This window comes from Gobio gobio, assembly GCF_949357685.1.
Source record: "Gobio gobio genome assembly, chromosome: 9".
Classification (NCBI taxonomy): Eukaryota; Metazoa; Chordata; class Actinopteri; order Cypriniformes; family Gobionidae; genus Gobio; species Gobio gobio.
Genome location: NC_137115.1, coordinates 18,939,326 through 18,957,153, shown reverse-complemented (window position 1 = coordinate 18,957,153; position 17,828 = coordinate 18,939,326). Strand labels below are relative to the sequence as shown.

Genomic DNA, 17,828 nt, shown 5'->3' with positions numbered 1-17,828 from the left:
GTTATTTCACTTAAGGACTTATTTAGTAAGATAATGCATGAAAAGGTTTTGGATTTTTTTTTTATCATAAGTTGATTTTAAAAAATCTTGTATATGACATGTGTTTGTTTGCTTGGTTTTATTGTATTTATATGATATTTGTATTTTTGTAATTAAGTTTTTACCATGAATAGAGCCTTAGATGCTGACATGGCATTAAACAAAACAATCTGTATTCCGTTATTTTATTTTTATTATTAAGATGTCTGCATAAGAGTAAACTCTAATCGGTGCAAACATTAAACTTTGCTGAAATTAAAAATCTTGATTTGGTCTCTACACTTTGTTCTGGTAACTCTGCTAAACTATAATTACTAAAACTAAAACTGAAACGAAATATATAAAAACGTGTTTACAAAATAAAAACTAAACTAAAACTAGCTAAATAATTTATAAAACTAACTAAAACTAAACTGACATTTGTTGCAAAATTGAAAACGATAATAAAATAAAAACTAATTTAAAAATGCAAAATTATAATAACCTTGGTATGTATACACAAAATGAACCAAAAATTACAACTTACAATTGCACAAAACATAAGGGTGCGGATGCACAAGCGAACTGTGCTAGTCATGAAGTTGTTACTCTGTTGTGGATGCGCTTATCCTGTAACAACGTACTAAAACACGGGCAAACAAAGAATTCACAACATTATTTTACAGTAGTGTTCTCATTATAATTTGATGTAGCCTATATGAAAGATTTGCGGTACACATTGCACTTTATTTTCTTTTTCGAAATGATTCCAATCATATTTCATAATTAAAAACCATCATGGCGAAAAGTACGCATCTGAAGTGTCTCAGCTGAAGGAAATAATATATTATTTATCAGCTTTAATAAATCGGCCAAACAATGACATTAATGACATTAATGGCTTTCCTATAGCTCAAACAGTAGAGCATGGCGCTAGCAATGCCAAGGTCATGGGTTCGATTCCCAGGGAAAGCAAGAATTGACAGAATTGACAAAATGTAAAATGTGTACCTTGAATGCAATGTAAGTCGCTTTGGATAAAAGCGTCTGCCAAATGCATAAATGTAAATGTAAATGTAAATGAACATATATCGGCTGATATGGTTGCCGATTTATGGCTGAAATGTTGCAGGGATATGTAATCAAAGTATTTATTAAAATGTACTTTTAAATAAAATGAACAAATAACGTCAGAAAGATATCTGTGCTGCTGTTGTTCATAAATACCAGTAGAGACGTTGTACAAAGAGGACGTTGTCATGTAGCCAAAAATAGAGCCATCAGTGTCCCAATGTTTAGTTAGTCAGGGGCTTTACCAATGCCCGAATTCATGTATACGATTTACGACCTAGGGAGCTAGGGAATTTATTGAGATTAGGGAGAATCTGCATCTGAAAATTGCTGCCTCTACAGGCAACATACGGAGGTTGGAAGGCAACAAGGCACGTCCGTATCTAATGTCACACATCATGTCTAATCTGATCAATATTTTAAGGCAGCACAGATGTATTCTTCACTGTCTATAATATTCCAATATCCTGTGAGTTCGATTCTGTGACAGTAGATTAAAAATAAAAAAAGGGGTCTAAAAGTTGTGCTCGGTGGTCAGTTTAATGTGTAAACGTGAATTAAAAGCGAACGAAAGGAAGAAACTTTAATAATGCCCTGAGAAAATAGATAATGCGTGATTGAAAATTTGGGAACATTTAATTGCTAACCTATTATTTATTTTATAAATAAAGCTTTGTTCTCCACTTGTAAAATTCACATAAAACAGCATACACATAAAAAAAATAAAAAAATAAAAAAAAGGTCACGTTTACGGCACAGCGCTAATTTAAATAATAAATGCCTTCTGAAAATTCTGAAGTGAATCGATGGGTTTGTGTAAGAACAATATACATTTTGAAAACTTTATAAAGTTAAATATCTAGCTTCTGGCAGACATCTTCCACTTACACAGAAAGTGTAGCGCCTCTCGCAGTTCAAAATGCTTACGCTACGTCCAACGTCTTTGCCACACCAGTTACGCTTTTTCCGTAAGTTGAATATGGAAGGCGGACCACCGGAAGCTAGATATTTGACTTATAACGTGTTAAATATGGATATTTGTCTTACAAACACCCATCAATTCGCTTCCGAAGGACTTTATTAACCCCCTGGCACCGTGTGGATTACTTTTATAATGGATGGATGCACTTTTTGGGCTTAAAATGTTGGCCTGCCATTATAAAGCTTAGAAGAGCCAGACCATTTTTTTATTATAACTCGATTGTATTTGTCTGAAAGAAGAATGTCATATACACCTAGGATGGCTTGAGGGTGAGTAAATCATGGGGTAATTTAAATTTTTGGGTGAACTATCCCTTTCATGAGCAAATCATTGACTCATTAATACAACTGATTAATTGAAATGGACTGATTCATTCATTAACGAAGCACCACTGTGAGTTGCTCAGAGACGCAAAACAGAAGGACACTCTTTGTGTGATTGCTTAACTATATCATATAATATAAATATAGCCTAAAAGACAAATACAGGGGCAATTTTACTGCATTTTAATAGAGTACATCACACAGTGGGAGCGTGCACTCTAAATGCGCAGTAGTCTAAGTCTAAGCTAAAATAAAAAATCTACATCACGCAGCATATGCCCTGTCTGGGTGTGTTTTTGTTTGTTTTTTTGCAAAGTAAGGTGCATAATTACGATATTATCGTAGACAATATATAATCGCACACCCCTAGGGTAGGGTACTTTGTACTGTGTGTGTGGATGGTCATGTTTGTCCACCACCATTGAAGACCCTTTTTGACACAGGAAAAACCCTGTAAACATGACCAGGACTTGTAGGAGAAGCAAACTCGATTTATTCCAGTTTGAAATCCACTAAAGGGTAATTATCATAGCAATAAAAAGACGGTACCCAGAGTGCATCTGAGTCCTTGGAGCACTGACACATGGGTCAAGGATCAAAAGTCAGGGGGTCGCAGCTTACCTCTGGGTTCCTCTGCCTGCTTAGCCAGCTTGCGGAGGGCGGCTGCAAATCCCGAGTGGGCGGATTGAGACGCAGGACTGCCATTGGGCACAATAGAACCGTTGAGGGGAGACGGGGTGAGGGGACTGACGGTCGCCGTGGTGCGGGTCGCAGTGGAAATCATGCCTAACGATGGTGACTTTGGCTCATGGCTCATGCCTGAGAGAGACAGAGAAGTGGAGCGAGATATTAGGAGCAATAAACAGGAAATACATGGACCTCACACTGACGGGTTGGAGGATGTTAACAGCCTGACACAAAAAACACTGTCTGCCCTCAACAGCTGCAGGACAGAGGTGAAGGAGAAGAGGTCAAAGGTCAAAAGGTCAAAAGATCAAGCCTAAGAATAGAAGAACCCAGGCCTGGAGAAATGAAGTTTACCATCTCTATTTTATTATCAGATCGAGCATGTGGCACAGAGAGAGAGACAGACCTTTCTCACTGAAGTACTGGTGCCCAATCTGGCCCTGTTCTGACCAGACATTATGAAAGCCCTGAATAAGTAGGCTGGTTTCGGGTCACCTGACTGCGATCAGATGTATTTTACAGGAATCAAAAGTAAGACTGCACAATGAATGCAAAATGAATGCAAAATGCTGCAATTTACTCAAATATATATCTTCTGCATACGTTCAGAGAGAATGAGCAGTTCTCCGTTTAGGGGTGTGCGACATATCGTCTAGGATATCATTGTGATTGTTGTTTTACCAATTTTTGATCTGACATTATCGAGTATGTCCCTCACTCTAGAGAGCACATCATACATGTGATGTATTCTAGTAGGTTAGACTAGTGCACTTATGCATTTAGAGTGCACACTATAAATGCATATATAAAGCCCTTGATATTCAAGATAAGGGGCAAAAATACCTCAGTATGTCTTTTGTATTTATATCATTTAATATAGCAAATTAATATTACTCTCAGAGTTTTTTTCTCCAAATATCAGAACAATTACAAATGTGATATTGATTTTATAACAGTTCAGTAAACAAGAAAGTTACTTTAGATTTTAGACACAATATTGCCACAATATTGTCTCTGAGCAAAACACGGCTGTGCTTCATACTGAATGAACGAATCGTTTGAATTAATGATTCAATAACTCACTCATTAATGAGTCAAATGCTTCATTCCTGAATAAATCAGTCGTTTGAATGAATCGGTTGAAACTCAATTGCAGCGTCCCGATTCCCTTACTTATACTACGCCCTAAAAGTACTTACTCTTGTCTTGTGTGAAGAAAAAAAGTGCATACTTCTGAGTGTGTAGCAGAAGAGTTGACAAGCTTTGGGACACACTATCATGTCATAAAATAGCGTCTTTAACGGTTGCTCTCTGTCGCTTAGTTCCACGCATCCCGTCACCATAAACTGGCATGTCAATCATCTTGTCAGTTAAAATCCCCCACATTTTATTTCATTTAACTTCATATCATATCGGAGAGAAATGCAGTAGCACGTGGATCTGCTAGTCACAGATCTTTATGCAGAGAACTCTCCTCATAGTAATAACAATTCAATTTCATGGTCAAACTAATCTTTATAAAAGTTCACATTATTGTTGCAGATGAAATATAACACGGATAACATTAAATAAATATTTTTTATGTTTTATGTTTAAAAAACATCATTTCTGTATGTAGGCTAACTGCAGGTTTAAAGTCATTCATGTGACATGTCCCTTTAAATGCATCTGAATGCCACTTCAGGTGTAGCTTCTGTTTCCTCTGCATTGTAAAGCTGAATTTAGTTGATACTGATTTAATTTCATTGTTAACAGCTCTATTGTGTCTTATTATTCTAATTTAATTTATTGATTAAATGTAAGAATTTGACACAAAATATGATGCATACATTTAATAAGGGGTGGGGGGGGGGGGGGTATTCTGGAGGAGATTCCAGAGATTGCGTAAAATACACTGATAATGTGTCACAGGATTTGTACCGGGATCGTTTGATTTTGGTTAATTCACACTGCCAGTGATTTTCCGGAATCTGTGGGTGAGTGGGTCACACACATCCAGTAAAGATCCCGTAAAAACATGTGACATTGATGTGACCTGTGTCTCTGCCGCGTCTTAAATTTGCTTATGCTTGAATCAATCCTGGGATGTGTTTGCGTTCACACAGAAGGCACTCTGGCAATTTTCTGGCAAAGTATGAAAGGGGCCTAGACACAGAGCAACCATTTAAAGACGCCATTTTATGACATGATAGTGTGTCCCAAAGCTACTCTTCTGCTACACACTCAAAAGTATGGACTTTTTCATCACAAAAGACAAGAGTACATACTTTCAGGATGTAGTATAAGTAAGAAAATTGGGACGCAGCAATTGAGTTTCAACCAATTCATTCAAACGGCTGATTTATTCAGGAACAAAGCATTTGACTCATTAATGAGTGACTCATTGAATCATTCATTCAAACGATTCATTCATTCATTCAGTAATGAAGCACAGACGTGTGTTGCTCAGAGATGCAAAACAGTCCTGTGGCTTTGTTTGGAACTATTTTGGCAATATTGTGTCTAAAATGTAAGTCACTTAATATTAACTTCTTGTTTATTGAACTGTCATAAAATCAATATCACATTTGTAATCGTGCTGATATTTGGAGAAAAAAACTGCACTCTTCGTGTGATATTGATTAACTATGTTAAATGAATATAAAAGACACAGAGGTATTTTTGCCCCTTGTCTTGAATATCAAGGGCTTTATAAATGCATTTTAATAGACTAAATCACACAGTGAAAGTGTGCACTCTAAATGCGCAAGTGCACTAGTCCAGCCTACTAGACTACATCACATAGTGTATGCATGTGCTCTCTAGAGTGAGGGACATACACAATAATGTCAGATCACACATGGTTAAAACAACAAACACAATGTTATCGTAGACAATATGCCGCACACCCCTAGTGTAAATGCATCTAAATGCCACTTCAGGTGCAGCTTCTGGTTTCTCTGAATTGCAAAGATGAATTAACAGCTCTATTGTGTGTTATTATTCCAAATGAATTTATTGATTTAATATAAGAATTTGACACAAAAGATGATGCATCCATTTAATAAGGTGAAAAAAATGCATTTATAGGGGTAAAGATGCTCATAAAAGGTAAAAATCAATTTAAACTTATTGGAACAGATAATTTCTGTCACTGCTGTGAACTAACCAGCACACAGAATATGAAGAATATCAAAACCAGAATCTCTGTCCATGGCAGTCCTAAACCTTCCAAGGTACCAGCACAATAAACACACAGTCTAATTATCATTAGAGAAAATCCCAGAATATATAATTTTTTGTCAATATCGCACACCCCCATCTCTGTTCCATCTTCTATCTACAACATATGCTCAAGCTACATGTTATAGTGTTTTCAGTGTGTGATGCTCCACACACACACACACACACACACACACACACACACACACACACACACACACACACACACACACACACACACACACACACACACACACACACACACACACACACACACACACACACACACACACACACACACACACACACACACACAGACACACACACACACACACACACACACACACACACAGACACACACAGACACACGCACACACACACACTTTTACAACATAAATTAATCAATAATAAATAAAAAACGTACTTTAGCTTTTCATCTAATACTAAATTAATTTCCTATTATCACTGTAAAGCCGCTTTGAAGCAATCTGTGTTGTGAAATGCGCTATATAAATGAAGGTGACTTGACTTGACTTGACACACACCATCACCAGAACTGTTCTGTGTTCAGCTCTCAAGAATTTCAATATTTTAAGCAATATTTCAGGGCTGAAGACATTCATCCTAAAACTAGTCAACCTCACTAATCGACAAGTTGACCATCATGACTCATGACTTCTTGCGATACAGGCATCAATCCAGGACAAATTAGTAAGAAATTAAAGATGCCAGCACCAGCTGTAGATTTTATAAAATTAGCATTAAAGGTCCCATGGCATGAAATTTTCATTTTATGAGGTATTTCAACATTAATATGAGTTCCCCTAGCCTGAATATTGTCCCCAAGTGGATAGAAATGTTGATCGGTGTAAACCCGAGTTCTGGCTGTCTTTCTCTGCCTTTGAGAAAATGACAGGCCAGACGAGCCAATCCTGAAGTCTCCTGGTTTGACGTCCAAGCAGGAACGGTTACCTCCCTTTCCTCCGCCCAGAGAATCTGGCACGCCCATGCAAACTCTATATTATTGTCCTCGGCTTGTGAACGAGTGAACGCTGGCAGTTTCTCAGTGTTTGGATGTACAAATGAAAACAGAAGTCTTTTTTCAGTTCCTTCTGATCTGTGATCAGTGATTTCTTATGTGTAGCTAATTATTTATTATTCGTGCACACACTGCGGCTTCTCTCTCTCCCGACAGAACGGTGTTTTCTATCTTGTGAGTCAGTGTTTTTGTACGTCCTCGTCGCGTCTATCTGTTCTTAAATGTGCATACAGTCGGGAGTTTCTGCTCAACATTGGCAGAGCCACATCTTTAGAGATAAACCTCACGCACACCGAAGCTCGGCCTTCAACATCCCCGACCCCCAGTACTGCATCTGGCCCACAGCGGAGGCACCAAACGCGGCGTGAGATTAAGCAGAAGGAGGGTAAGCGTGAGGGTATCCGGCTAGGCTAGCCAGCTTTCCCCACAATAAACTGGATTACATTCGATTACTGCTGTTGTGTCTTTGTTTGCGCTGTGTAAGTTACTCAATGCGCGTCACTGACACTTTTCATATGATTGGAACATATCTAGAAATAATGCTTTAATCAAACTTACTAACTCGTTCATCTCGCTGTAATGGTACATTGCATGTGTTACAAAGTTGGTAATAATGATGAAGACGGACTCGGCGTGACTGGGACTCGTGTTTATTCAGAACTCTCAGATACAAACACAATAAACTCGCGCTGACAGACAGCGCTCTCATAAACTCAGTAGTTACTATAAATAACTTTGTTAGCAATCGCTCCGTCTCCGTGATGTCCGGTTCGCGAACGAATCATTCTTTTGAATCGGTTCTTTTTAGTGAACCGAACCAGTTCACCAAATCGGACTGAATCGTTCTAAACGGTTCGCGTCTCGAGTCAGCGCTGATCCATAATTTACTAAAGTTACTAACTTTCTGACATGAGTGACAGCCCCTCCGACTAGAAATAAACTAATAACCTGAAGTATATGCTGTAACTACAACAGTTCACCCTGAACTGAGACATGCTGAGAGAACTGATGCGAAGTGAATTCAGGTCCATCCGTCTCTCTGGCAGCAGCTCGTGCGTTGTAGACGTAAACCACGCCCCCTCCGCTCATATCAAATGCAAAGATGTCAGCCAATCACAACAGTGGGCGTTTTCACTGAAGTCTCACAGCAGACACGCCTCTTGAAACAGGGCAGTCAGCCACAGGGCAAACAGCAGTATAGACAAAATGCCTTTTATTTCTAAATTATGACATTTTATGATGTAAAAATCATACTAACAATATAAGTACACCTCAGGAAACACTATAAAATAATAGAAAAATGCCATGCCATGGGACCTTTAACAAAAGGGTTTTCAAAATAAAACAAAGGCCACAATGCTTGTGGGCAGAATATATTGTAACACATCAGTGTCACTTTGCTTTCATGGCAGTGGAAACATTGGCTGGTTCTTAGAGCCGATCACAGATCCACCGCCATTTCAGTAAAAAGGGTGGGAGACAGACAGACAGACAGACAAGCTCTCTGAAGACCTGTTCACCCACTGCACTCCACACGAACCGCTCAGAGCAATTAATAATGGAAAAAACAACAGCAGCGGCACTGAAACACTGATCTTCATCCTGATCCATCACACACAGCGCAGATGTAAAGCGCTACTGTGTCCACATTCCAGCTCACAAAAGCATAATGGGTAGGGAGTCACAAACACACTAGCACTGAGAACAATCACAACACCTTTACATTAACATCATACACACACACACACACACACACACAGTCTGTCTGTCTCAAGTTTACTTCTTTGTTCACTTCACAAACTGTCTCTCTTACAAAGACTATTTGGAGCTTATCTAACAAAGCAACATGCACAATCCCTTTTCGTCAAGTCAAATGTTCAGTGTAGCAGCTGCTGCAACATCACATGACCCTCCTCTCCACCCATAATTCCTCTGCCCTTCTGAGATAAAAGAGAAAGAGAGACAGAGGGAGCCCCCGGTCTTACTCTCTCTCTGTCTGTGTGTATTGAGGAAAATCCTGATCCAGAGGTGGTGGCATGTTCAGACGTGCTCTTCTATTGCAACAATCTCCTTCCCCCTGCGTCTCGTTCTCTCTCAAAAGGCACATCTGTGCTCCACCTCTTACATAAACTGCAAGGCAGATGAGAACAAGCACTAATGGCCAGTTCACACCCAGCAAGATTTTTTAACGCAACCAGACTTTTCATCTTAAAAAACTGCATGGACTTCTTCACGCTGGTTGTAAAAAATTGTGTCATAAAGGAAGAAGAAATAAAACTCACTAACCACAGAATATCATAATTATCACACAGTTTATGTCCCTAAGACACTCTAATGTATGGAAAGCACCATGTTTGGAAATGGTCATCTGAAACTTTGTAACAATTCTAAAAAAAATTGTAGCACAACCAACAAACCTGAAACTACTTCATAGCCGTGAACGGCAGTCATATAAAAGTAATCAATATCCTTTAAAAAAATGTGTCAACAAACCAGAATCAAGAATTCAACAATGCCATGGTAGAAATATATTCTACAAACACACACATTGTAGCTACCTAGAACTATAGAGTATGATATGTTGGCGCTTTCAAAGCCTAACCATAATTGTCACTGGTGATTTGTGTGATCAGGCCTTCGTGATCAGCCACGACAAGCCCAAAGATGCAGGAATATAAATGATTCATTTCAAAATTAATTAGTTGTTTTAACCTGCCAACACAAAACCAGGGAGTTGCAGGACGTGAAGGGTTAAACAGAGGACTAGAAGTCATCACCGCAGGCCACAGTGACTCAGTTCTCTTTCCTCCTGTCGATGCTCACAGCTTTCTCACAGAGAGATAAAGAGAGAAGTTAAGGGAGGGACTCATCTCAACTTAACAACATGGCTCATTCTGCTGTGCACACACACAGACACATTTTGCCTTGGTAGTACCAATACTGTTGGAAGACTAGTATTGTTACTTTTTTTAACTTTAGTATTGACTGAAATACATTCACTTTAGATATTCATACTAAATTATTATACATGTAGGTGCTAAGAAATCCATAGTCAAAAAGCATGTTTAATCAAAACTTTAACAACATTTTTTTTTTTACAATAATAAGGCCATGAGATGTCTTTTTTTTTTTTTTTTACAATTCTGTGTTTTCTCTTTAATTTTTCTGGATTCACAATATAAAATACATGAAGTAAGGCATAAAACAATGCAGCACTGGCACGATCAGGACAGTGACAGTTAAGTCACCTGTCCCAAACGTCTTTCACCCCTGGCCCTGAGCCATCGGGCAGTTCTTATTGCAGAGCCCTGTAATCTATTAGTAATATATATCTGAAGATCTTTGAGTTTTTGCGTGCAAATGATATGACAAGATTTTATCAAATGAAATGGTGAAATGCTTGTGAAGTGAGCTCTGGAGATGAGATGGCAGATATTGAAAAAACCACAAGCATCACGTGTTCTTGAGTACATATAGAAGACAAACTGCTAAGTTCTACCAAATGTATAAACTGTAAATTTCATTTTTATGACTGGATTCTGTCCACACAGATTTTACAACACACCAACCTTTAAATGTACAACAAATTTACACAAAATCGAAAGTGACAATTCTTATTTGATTTTTTTTTTTTATATTGCACTATTTATTATAAATGATTTATCCGTGCACCTTTTTTTATTCATGTGCCGTCTTAATCTTTAATTAAAATAACTTCTACATGGATGTCTAGCGAAGGGGAGCTAGACACAAGCTCCACCTATTTTATCTGCACTGAGTAGCCTCTCATTGGACTTGTGTGATCTGATCATGTCGCGATCATGATGCAGAGTTTCTCAACGTCATTTGAAACTGAAAATGTAACCAATTAAAACTGGATCTCGGGTATGGTGAGTAGGGACGGTCTGTAGAGACCAATTGGACACTCTTCTTGGATTGGACCATAGACTGTAAAAGGTCTCGATATCAAGGTCTTGCCCACACTCCCGCCTAATCAACCACTTTTTGTGAAATAAACAGTTATGGAAATGTGGATTAAAGTTAAAGCTCCTCCCGAAGTTCCCGAAAAATGTCCGTTGGTGCCTCACTTCGCTCAGAGAAACTGTCAATCTCAGCTATCAATCATAATGTCACACCCTCATGTTTATAGCATCAAATAACTAACTAAAACCAAACTTATTTAAAGAATGAACACCTGAACTAACATCAGCATGATAAAAACAGCCTACAATGACAGAAACTTTATTTGAAGTGAAAAAAATGTTTTTGAAGTGTAATTTGATTGTTTAGTTTGTCTAGGTCCCATTACATTTCATGGAGAGGGCGGGGTTTATGACCTATACAGCATCCAGTCACCTGGGGGTGTTCGAGACGCGTTGGCTTGACTTTTCAGGACTCGTGTGGCACACTTGGATTGGACTGATTGCTCAGATTGACAAGTCTTGATTTACCGTTCACCATAGAATAGGAGCGCACAGCTGAAACAGCACTGGAAGATCACTCATCATCCAGGATCTTATTACTTACTGCTTGTTACTTATTCTGTTAAATAAATATTTTTATGCTTTGTGGCATTTACACATGTAAGTACTTCTTATGTTCAGTAAAACACTCAGATTACTTGTTTGGAGAGGTTTTTGGACTTTCGATAAAAAGGCCTCCATGGTTCCAAATGTTATAACTTTTGATTGCTTTGAGATGTCAACACAAAATTTGGCCCAGACGCAGTTGACATCATTGTGAACAAGCCTAAACTTGATTTTATGACCTGTCTATACTTTCTAACAGTTATCATGTCAAGCATCACCTCCAAACATGATCTCTTTTCTTCAAAATTTGAAATTCTATCAAGATTCAAGATTCAAGATTCAAGATTCAAGAGTTTTATTTGTCACATACACAGTTATATACACAATATACAACTGGCAGTGAAATGTAAACAGGTCCGCTCCATGGACAGTGCAAATAACAGTTACAAGAAATTAAATAGAAATAGAATAAAATTAGAATAAAAAGTATTAACATAAGTAGAATTATAAATAAATCAAGTTAAGATAAAAATAGGAAATAAGATAAAAATAAAAATATAAAAAATATGTGGATATGATAAGTGAGATAAACTGTAGACTTAAAAATAAGTGGTTAACATAAAATATATAATATGTATATATAAAGAAGTATAATGTGCAAGGTTTATTACAGGTTGTTACGCAGTAACAATAGGGACGTAAAGTGCAGTGCAATTGCAGTATGTGGATGTTAATGTTAAAAGACTGGATGTTTATGTGTGTGCGGGGGTGAAGTGAGTCACGTGACTGAGTTCAGGAGTCTGATGGCCTGGGGGAAGAAACTCCTCCTGAGTCTTTCAGTCTTTGCCATCAGGCTACGGAAGCGCTTACCAGATGGCAGCAGGGTGAAGTGAGAGTTTGCAGGGTGATTAATGTCTCTGATGATTTTAGTAGCTCTACCTCTGCAGCGTTTGGTGAAGATGTCCTGCAGAGACGGGAGAGCTGAGCCTGAGATGCGCTCGGATAAGCGCACCACTCTTTGCAGGGCTTTGCAGTCGTGACTGGTGCTGTTCCCGTACCACGCTGTGATGCACTGAGTCAGGACACTTTCTATCGCCCCTCGATAGAAAGTTTTCAGGATGGCTGGTGAAACCCTGAATTTCCTCAGCTGGCGCAGGTCAAATTAGACAATGTACTTGATGATACCTTTCTTTCTTTTTTTCTTTTCTTTTTTTTAGTTATAAGCTATTACTTTTGAATAGGGCTTCACGATATTGGCAAAAAAAACCTACATTGCAATATTTTGTTTTTCTGCTATATATATTGCGATATAAAAATGATTATGATTTGAATAGCTCTATTTGAAAATAATTAATCATAATTGGGGTGATTTTGTAGGGGAGTGAATCTGCATAGAAAATAATAAACAAATTACAAGTAAAGACAAATACAACAGAAGAAAGATACAATTTAAATAAGCAGTGCTCAGTGTTTTTCAGCTAAATCTAACAAAGAAATAGAATAATCAATCATGTAAAATAACAGTCTTCACTGTGTAAATGAAATATAACTAATATATAGAGATACACCGATTGCAAATTTCTTGGCCGATTCCGATTTCCGATTTTTTGTTAATGAGATCGGCCGATACTGATTTTTGCCGATTCCGATTTTATTTCTAAGAACTATAATTGACAGCATATACAAACAAAAATCCACTTTTTCTTCAAAGCAAATTTTTTTTTATTATAAAATAAATTATTAAACATAACAACAGGATCTTCTCTCACTTAAACAACTCTCAAAAAATAAGTGTTCTGTGCCTGGACAGAAGTAGAAATAACAAATAACTGAAAATCAGTTGCTTTATAAAAACAAAACATTATAAATTGACCTTTTTCTCTTTTTTACTAAAGTACAAAAGATCCTATGAATGAACAAACCTGAAGTGTACAATCCTCCTCCAAATAATAGTTCAATAATTGGGGTAATAAATGTTGCCAGCTAGGGATGTCACGGTACCAAAATTCCAGTAGTCGGTACCAATGCCATAAAAATGTTATAGTACTCGGTACCAAAGCTAAATGTTTTTATATATATTTTTTTTTTTAATTTATTTATTTATTTTTATTAAATGTATTGAGTTTATTATTTATGATGATAATCATTATAAGTAAATAATACATAAACATTTAAAGAGCACCTATCATGGCATTTAAAATGTTCCAAATATTGTTTTAGAAGTCCCCAACAACAGTTTTGCATGCATGCAATGACAAAAAAGACTTTAGTTTTCTTATAATATGCATTTATTTTTACCTGTTTTGACAGCGATTCTCAAATGATTCCTTTAGTGATTCACTTTTCAAAACCCCGCCTTTACGTGCCGCTGATCTGCGGTGATTGGTCCGATGACCCAGTCATTTGTGATTGGTATAGTCTGTGCAGATATTTTCGGAAACGGAACGCCCATCAAAGTCTTATAGTGACAGTAATTTGTTAATATGTGTCAGGAGTTATGAATATGAAAACCGCGTCAGTACCGTTTGATTGTAATATGAGCCTCAGCTGATCTCATTCATAAAAAAACTCCTCTATTCTCCTCACGAAGACTTGCGACAAATCAACATCCCTCAGGGCTTTTAGTTCAAAAGTGTGCCGATGAGGAGACATATTGATAGATTCTCATATGTCTGTGTCAAATTTCTAAACAGAGGAGTGTTTTTTATTCAATACTTCCTCAAAATGCGCAGATATAGCCTAATCATGAGCGATTGAGTCTCTTATGTGTTGTTTTCAATTCATACTGGCAGCCGGAGGGCGCTCTGTGCACATGTAGTCCATGTACAGACAGACGAAGAAGATACCATGTGCCATAATAGAAGTCCATAATAAAAGCTTCCCGAGATCGCGAAACATACATTTGACGACTAATAAACACTCAATTTCGACGATGTATGGTTTGTCTTCAAGCCACTTAGTCTTCAAATGCTCATCCTTGGGCAGATGAAAAAAGTTTGCTTTTGAGTGGCACTTCAGAACACAGGGTCTCGTCGCCATGATGTTTTCTAGTTTTCACTGGCGTCTTGGAGCGCAATAAGTGGGCGTATCGTATTCAAATAACTTGACAAGTTGACGCCATCTAGTCAGAGAAAAAGCTTCGGTCTTCTAACGATTCTTAAAAATGACTCAGAGTCGACTCTTACTTTTGAAAGAAAATAACTATATATACGGTGCACTGTCTTATTTCTAGGGCTGTAATCAACCAAAGAAAATCTTGGTCGACTGAAGTCCTGAAATTTTCGACTAAAAATCGACTAAAATTACGTTAGGAAAAAAAAAACGTTAAATGAATAAGCTGCGCACTGTGCGCAGTACTTGGTAGCCTTGTTGTCTACCTAAATTAATTATAAATAAACATAAAAAACTAGTAGGCTATTTGCAGTATATTAAATAGTTTTTGAGCTGATTATTTTGCTCTGAAATGAGTCTGACACACGAGTCTGTCGGCTCTGACAGCGTTGCATCAAGTGCACCTGCGCAATATCATAGACTATGACTTCCGAAAATATAGTACTATGTGTTGTCAACTAGATATCATCACAAGAACTTTTGAGGAATATGCAACATAATTTAGACAATTGTTTTTGTCATATGTATTATAATAACTGACAGACACTCTGTTCAGCTCGAACAGGAGCTGAGCTCAGCTTCGCGGCTGAGACACGAATAGACTATTAACTTAAAGCTTTTACTCTTAAACACAAAAGGCACGTCCACTTTAATAAAAAAGGAATATTTATTAAACAAGCCAGATCAAGAGCAGAAAAAACGCTCTCACAATTAAATAAATAATATACAAGAAAATAGCCTTCTTCAATCTGTCTCTCTTCTCCAGTGGGTTGGGCTAATCCAAAAGAAGTGAAAACAATGGGGGTGTTCTGAAGACACACTGTTACCTTTGGAACAGGGCTGCTCTGAAAACACCCCCATTAGCAATTAGTGCTTTCCACCTGATCAAATGAACGCGGCGCGGCAAAACTGATGAAATGAATGAACGCAGCAAAACTAATGAAATGAACGTGGCTCGGCAAAACTGATGAAATGAATGCGGCAAAACTGACAGTACAGATCCACTTATAGCGCGGTGTTGTGATGCTTTCCCTCATGTATATTTTGATGGGCGTTCCTCAAGTTTACCGCTATGGGTGTGCGTTTGAGCCAGCGGGGAATGAAAAACAAAAGACCCGCGAGAGACTTCTCTTCGCCAGTTGGCTGGGCTAATCCAAAAGACGTGAAAACAATGGGGGTGTTCTGAAGGCAGACTGATACCTGTGAAACAGGGGTGCTCTCAAAACACCCCCATTAGCAATTAGTGCTTTCCACCTGATCAAATGAACGCGGCACGGCAAAACTGATTAAATGAAAGCAGCAAAACTAATTAAATGAACGCGGCAAAAAATCGACCAATCTGAATTTTGGTCGAGCCAGAACGTATCGACTAATAATCGACTAATCGACTGGGAGATTACAGCCCTACTTATTTCAAACTATGCAGGATGTTTTTGTTCACTTAGATCTATGTTACACACTACATGAAAGGTAAATTTCAAAATTCCATGATAGGTGCTCTTTAAAGGCTGTATGCTGTTTAAAAGTAAACATTGTTCATAAAAAAAAGATCAAGTGAAAAATAATCAACCATTTAAGCATAATGATTATTATTAGTAGAGACGTATTATTATTACATAGAGACTGCGCTAAATCTATTGTAGGCTACAACAGTAGCCTAATATATTCTGTCAATTAAATTTTTTTTAAACCAAACTTTTATTTTGACGGGTTGCCGTTGCCCTTGAGCGTCTGTGTTCATGATATGACAGTTCTCTCAAATGAAACGGTAAATTCTCATGAAGTGACGGTTTATGCGTTCGGCTGATCATCCAGCGCCATGAAGTCCATAATTTCTTTGTAATTGCTTTGGTCGTTTCGCTGCTTATACCCAGGAAAGATAGGAGAGGCTTCAGACCTGTGGCTGGCTCTGAGCTCTGGTCAGCTTTAGCCGTTTTACCTTTACTAACGTTACCTTCTTCAAACTGGGCATATTCCACGGGGTGATCTAATTAGGTTTGCCGTGTTGTGCGCTTTCCTGGTGGTACCCCTGCGGTTTATTTGAACCTTACAAGTTTTACAAATGGCATAATTAGTGTCTTCTAGTGCTTGCATGCGGCTGTGAGCGTGAGTGTGGCTCTGACGTCAACGTCGCGGCCGCGCTCGTGCTCACAGCCGCATGTAGATGGATCGGCTCAAAATCTAAGTTTAAGCTACAAAAGTCATTTTCCTTTTCGTTGTTTGAACACCATTGGTGACACAAACAGCTGAGGGTACATTAGGATGAATGTAAGATGAATGCACGGACCTAATATAAATGACACGCATCAATTTTCTTTCTCAATTGTTTATAACACATAACCGACTGTGTTTACAAGGATACTTGTCACGGAGATATTATTTTGCTCAAAATGCTCAAAAGAAATAAGAAAGAAACCTAAATTCGGGTTTCATGTGCTGTCTGCTTGGCTAAATTATGTTTTATTAACAAGGTTCGGGAGAAGCACGTTCAGATAATTGACACAGGTGGAGAGCACTCAGCCAATCAACAATAGAGGTGTATATCGATATGCAGCAGTCCTACCTCCATTTGTTGACAGTTATCAGCATCCCTCCACCACCCCTTCTACACACTTTTTACTCTAAACCACTTACTTATACAGGGGGTACTCTGGGTTTGGGCCTAATTCCGAGCTCGAAGCCCTCTCCCCGGACAGCACGGCAAATACGCATTAAATTACTCTCTATAAATTATATGTAAGTGCGAACTCGTGAAACACTGTGTGTGTAGGTGCCCACAGAAAACAGCGCACAAGTCCTCTTGCGCTTGATGTCTGACTCGACTTAAAAACACATGCAAATGATAAACTTTCACTCTGTGATGGTTA

The 17,828-nt window shown here is 38.0% G+C and overlaps 1 protein-coding gene across 2 annotated transcripts in view; it reads right to left on the bottom strand.

Annotated features, from left to right (window-relative positions):
• Window positions 1-17,828, bottom strand: part of gse1b (Gse1 coiled-coil protein b) — a 290,780-nt gene that overhangs the window by 41,392 nt on the left and 231,560 nt on the right. For both annotated transcript variants that reach the window (XM_079824802.1, XM_079824803.1), the window contains exon 3: window positions 3,016-3,213. In XM_079824802.1, the coding sequence (XP_079680928.1) occupies window positions 3,016-3,213 (198 nt within the window). The remainder of the gene's footprint in view (window positions 1-3,015; window positions 3,214-17,828) is intronic.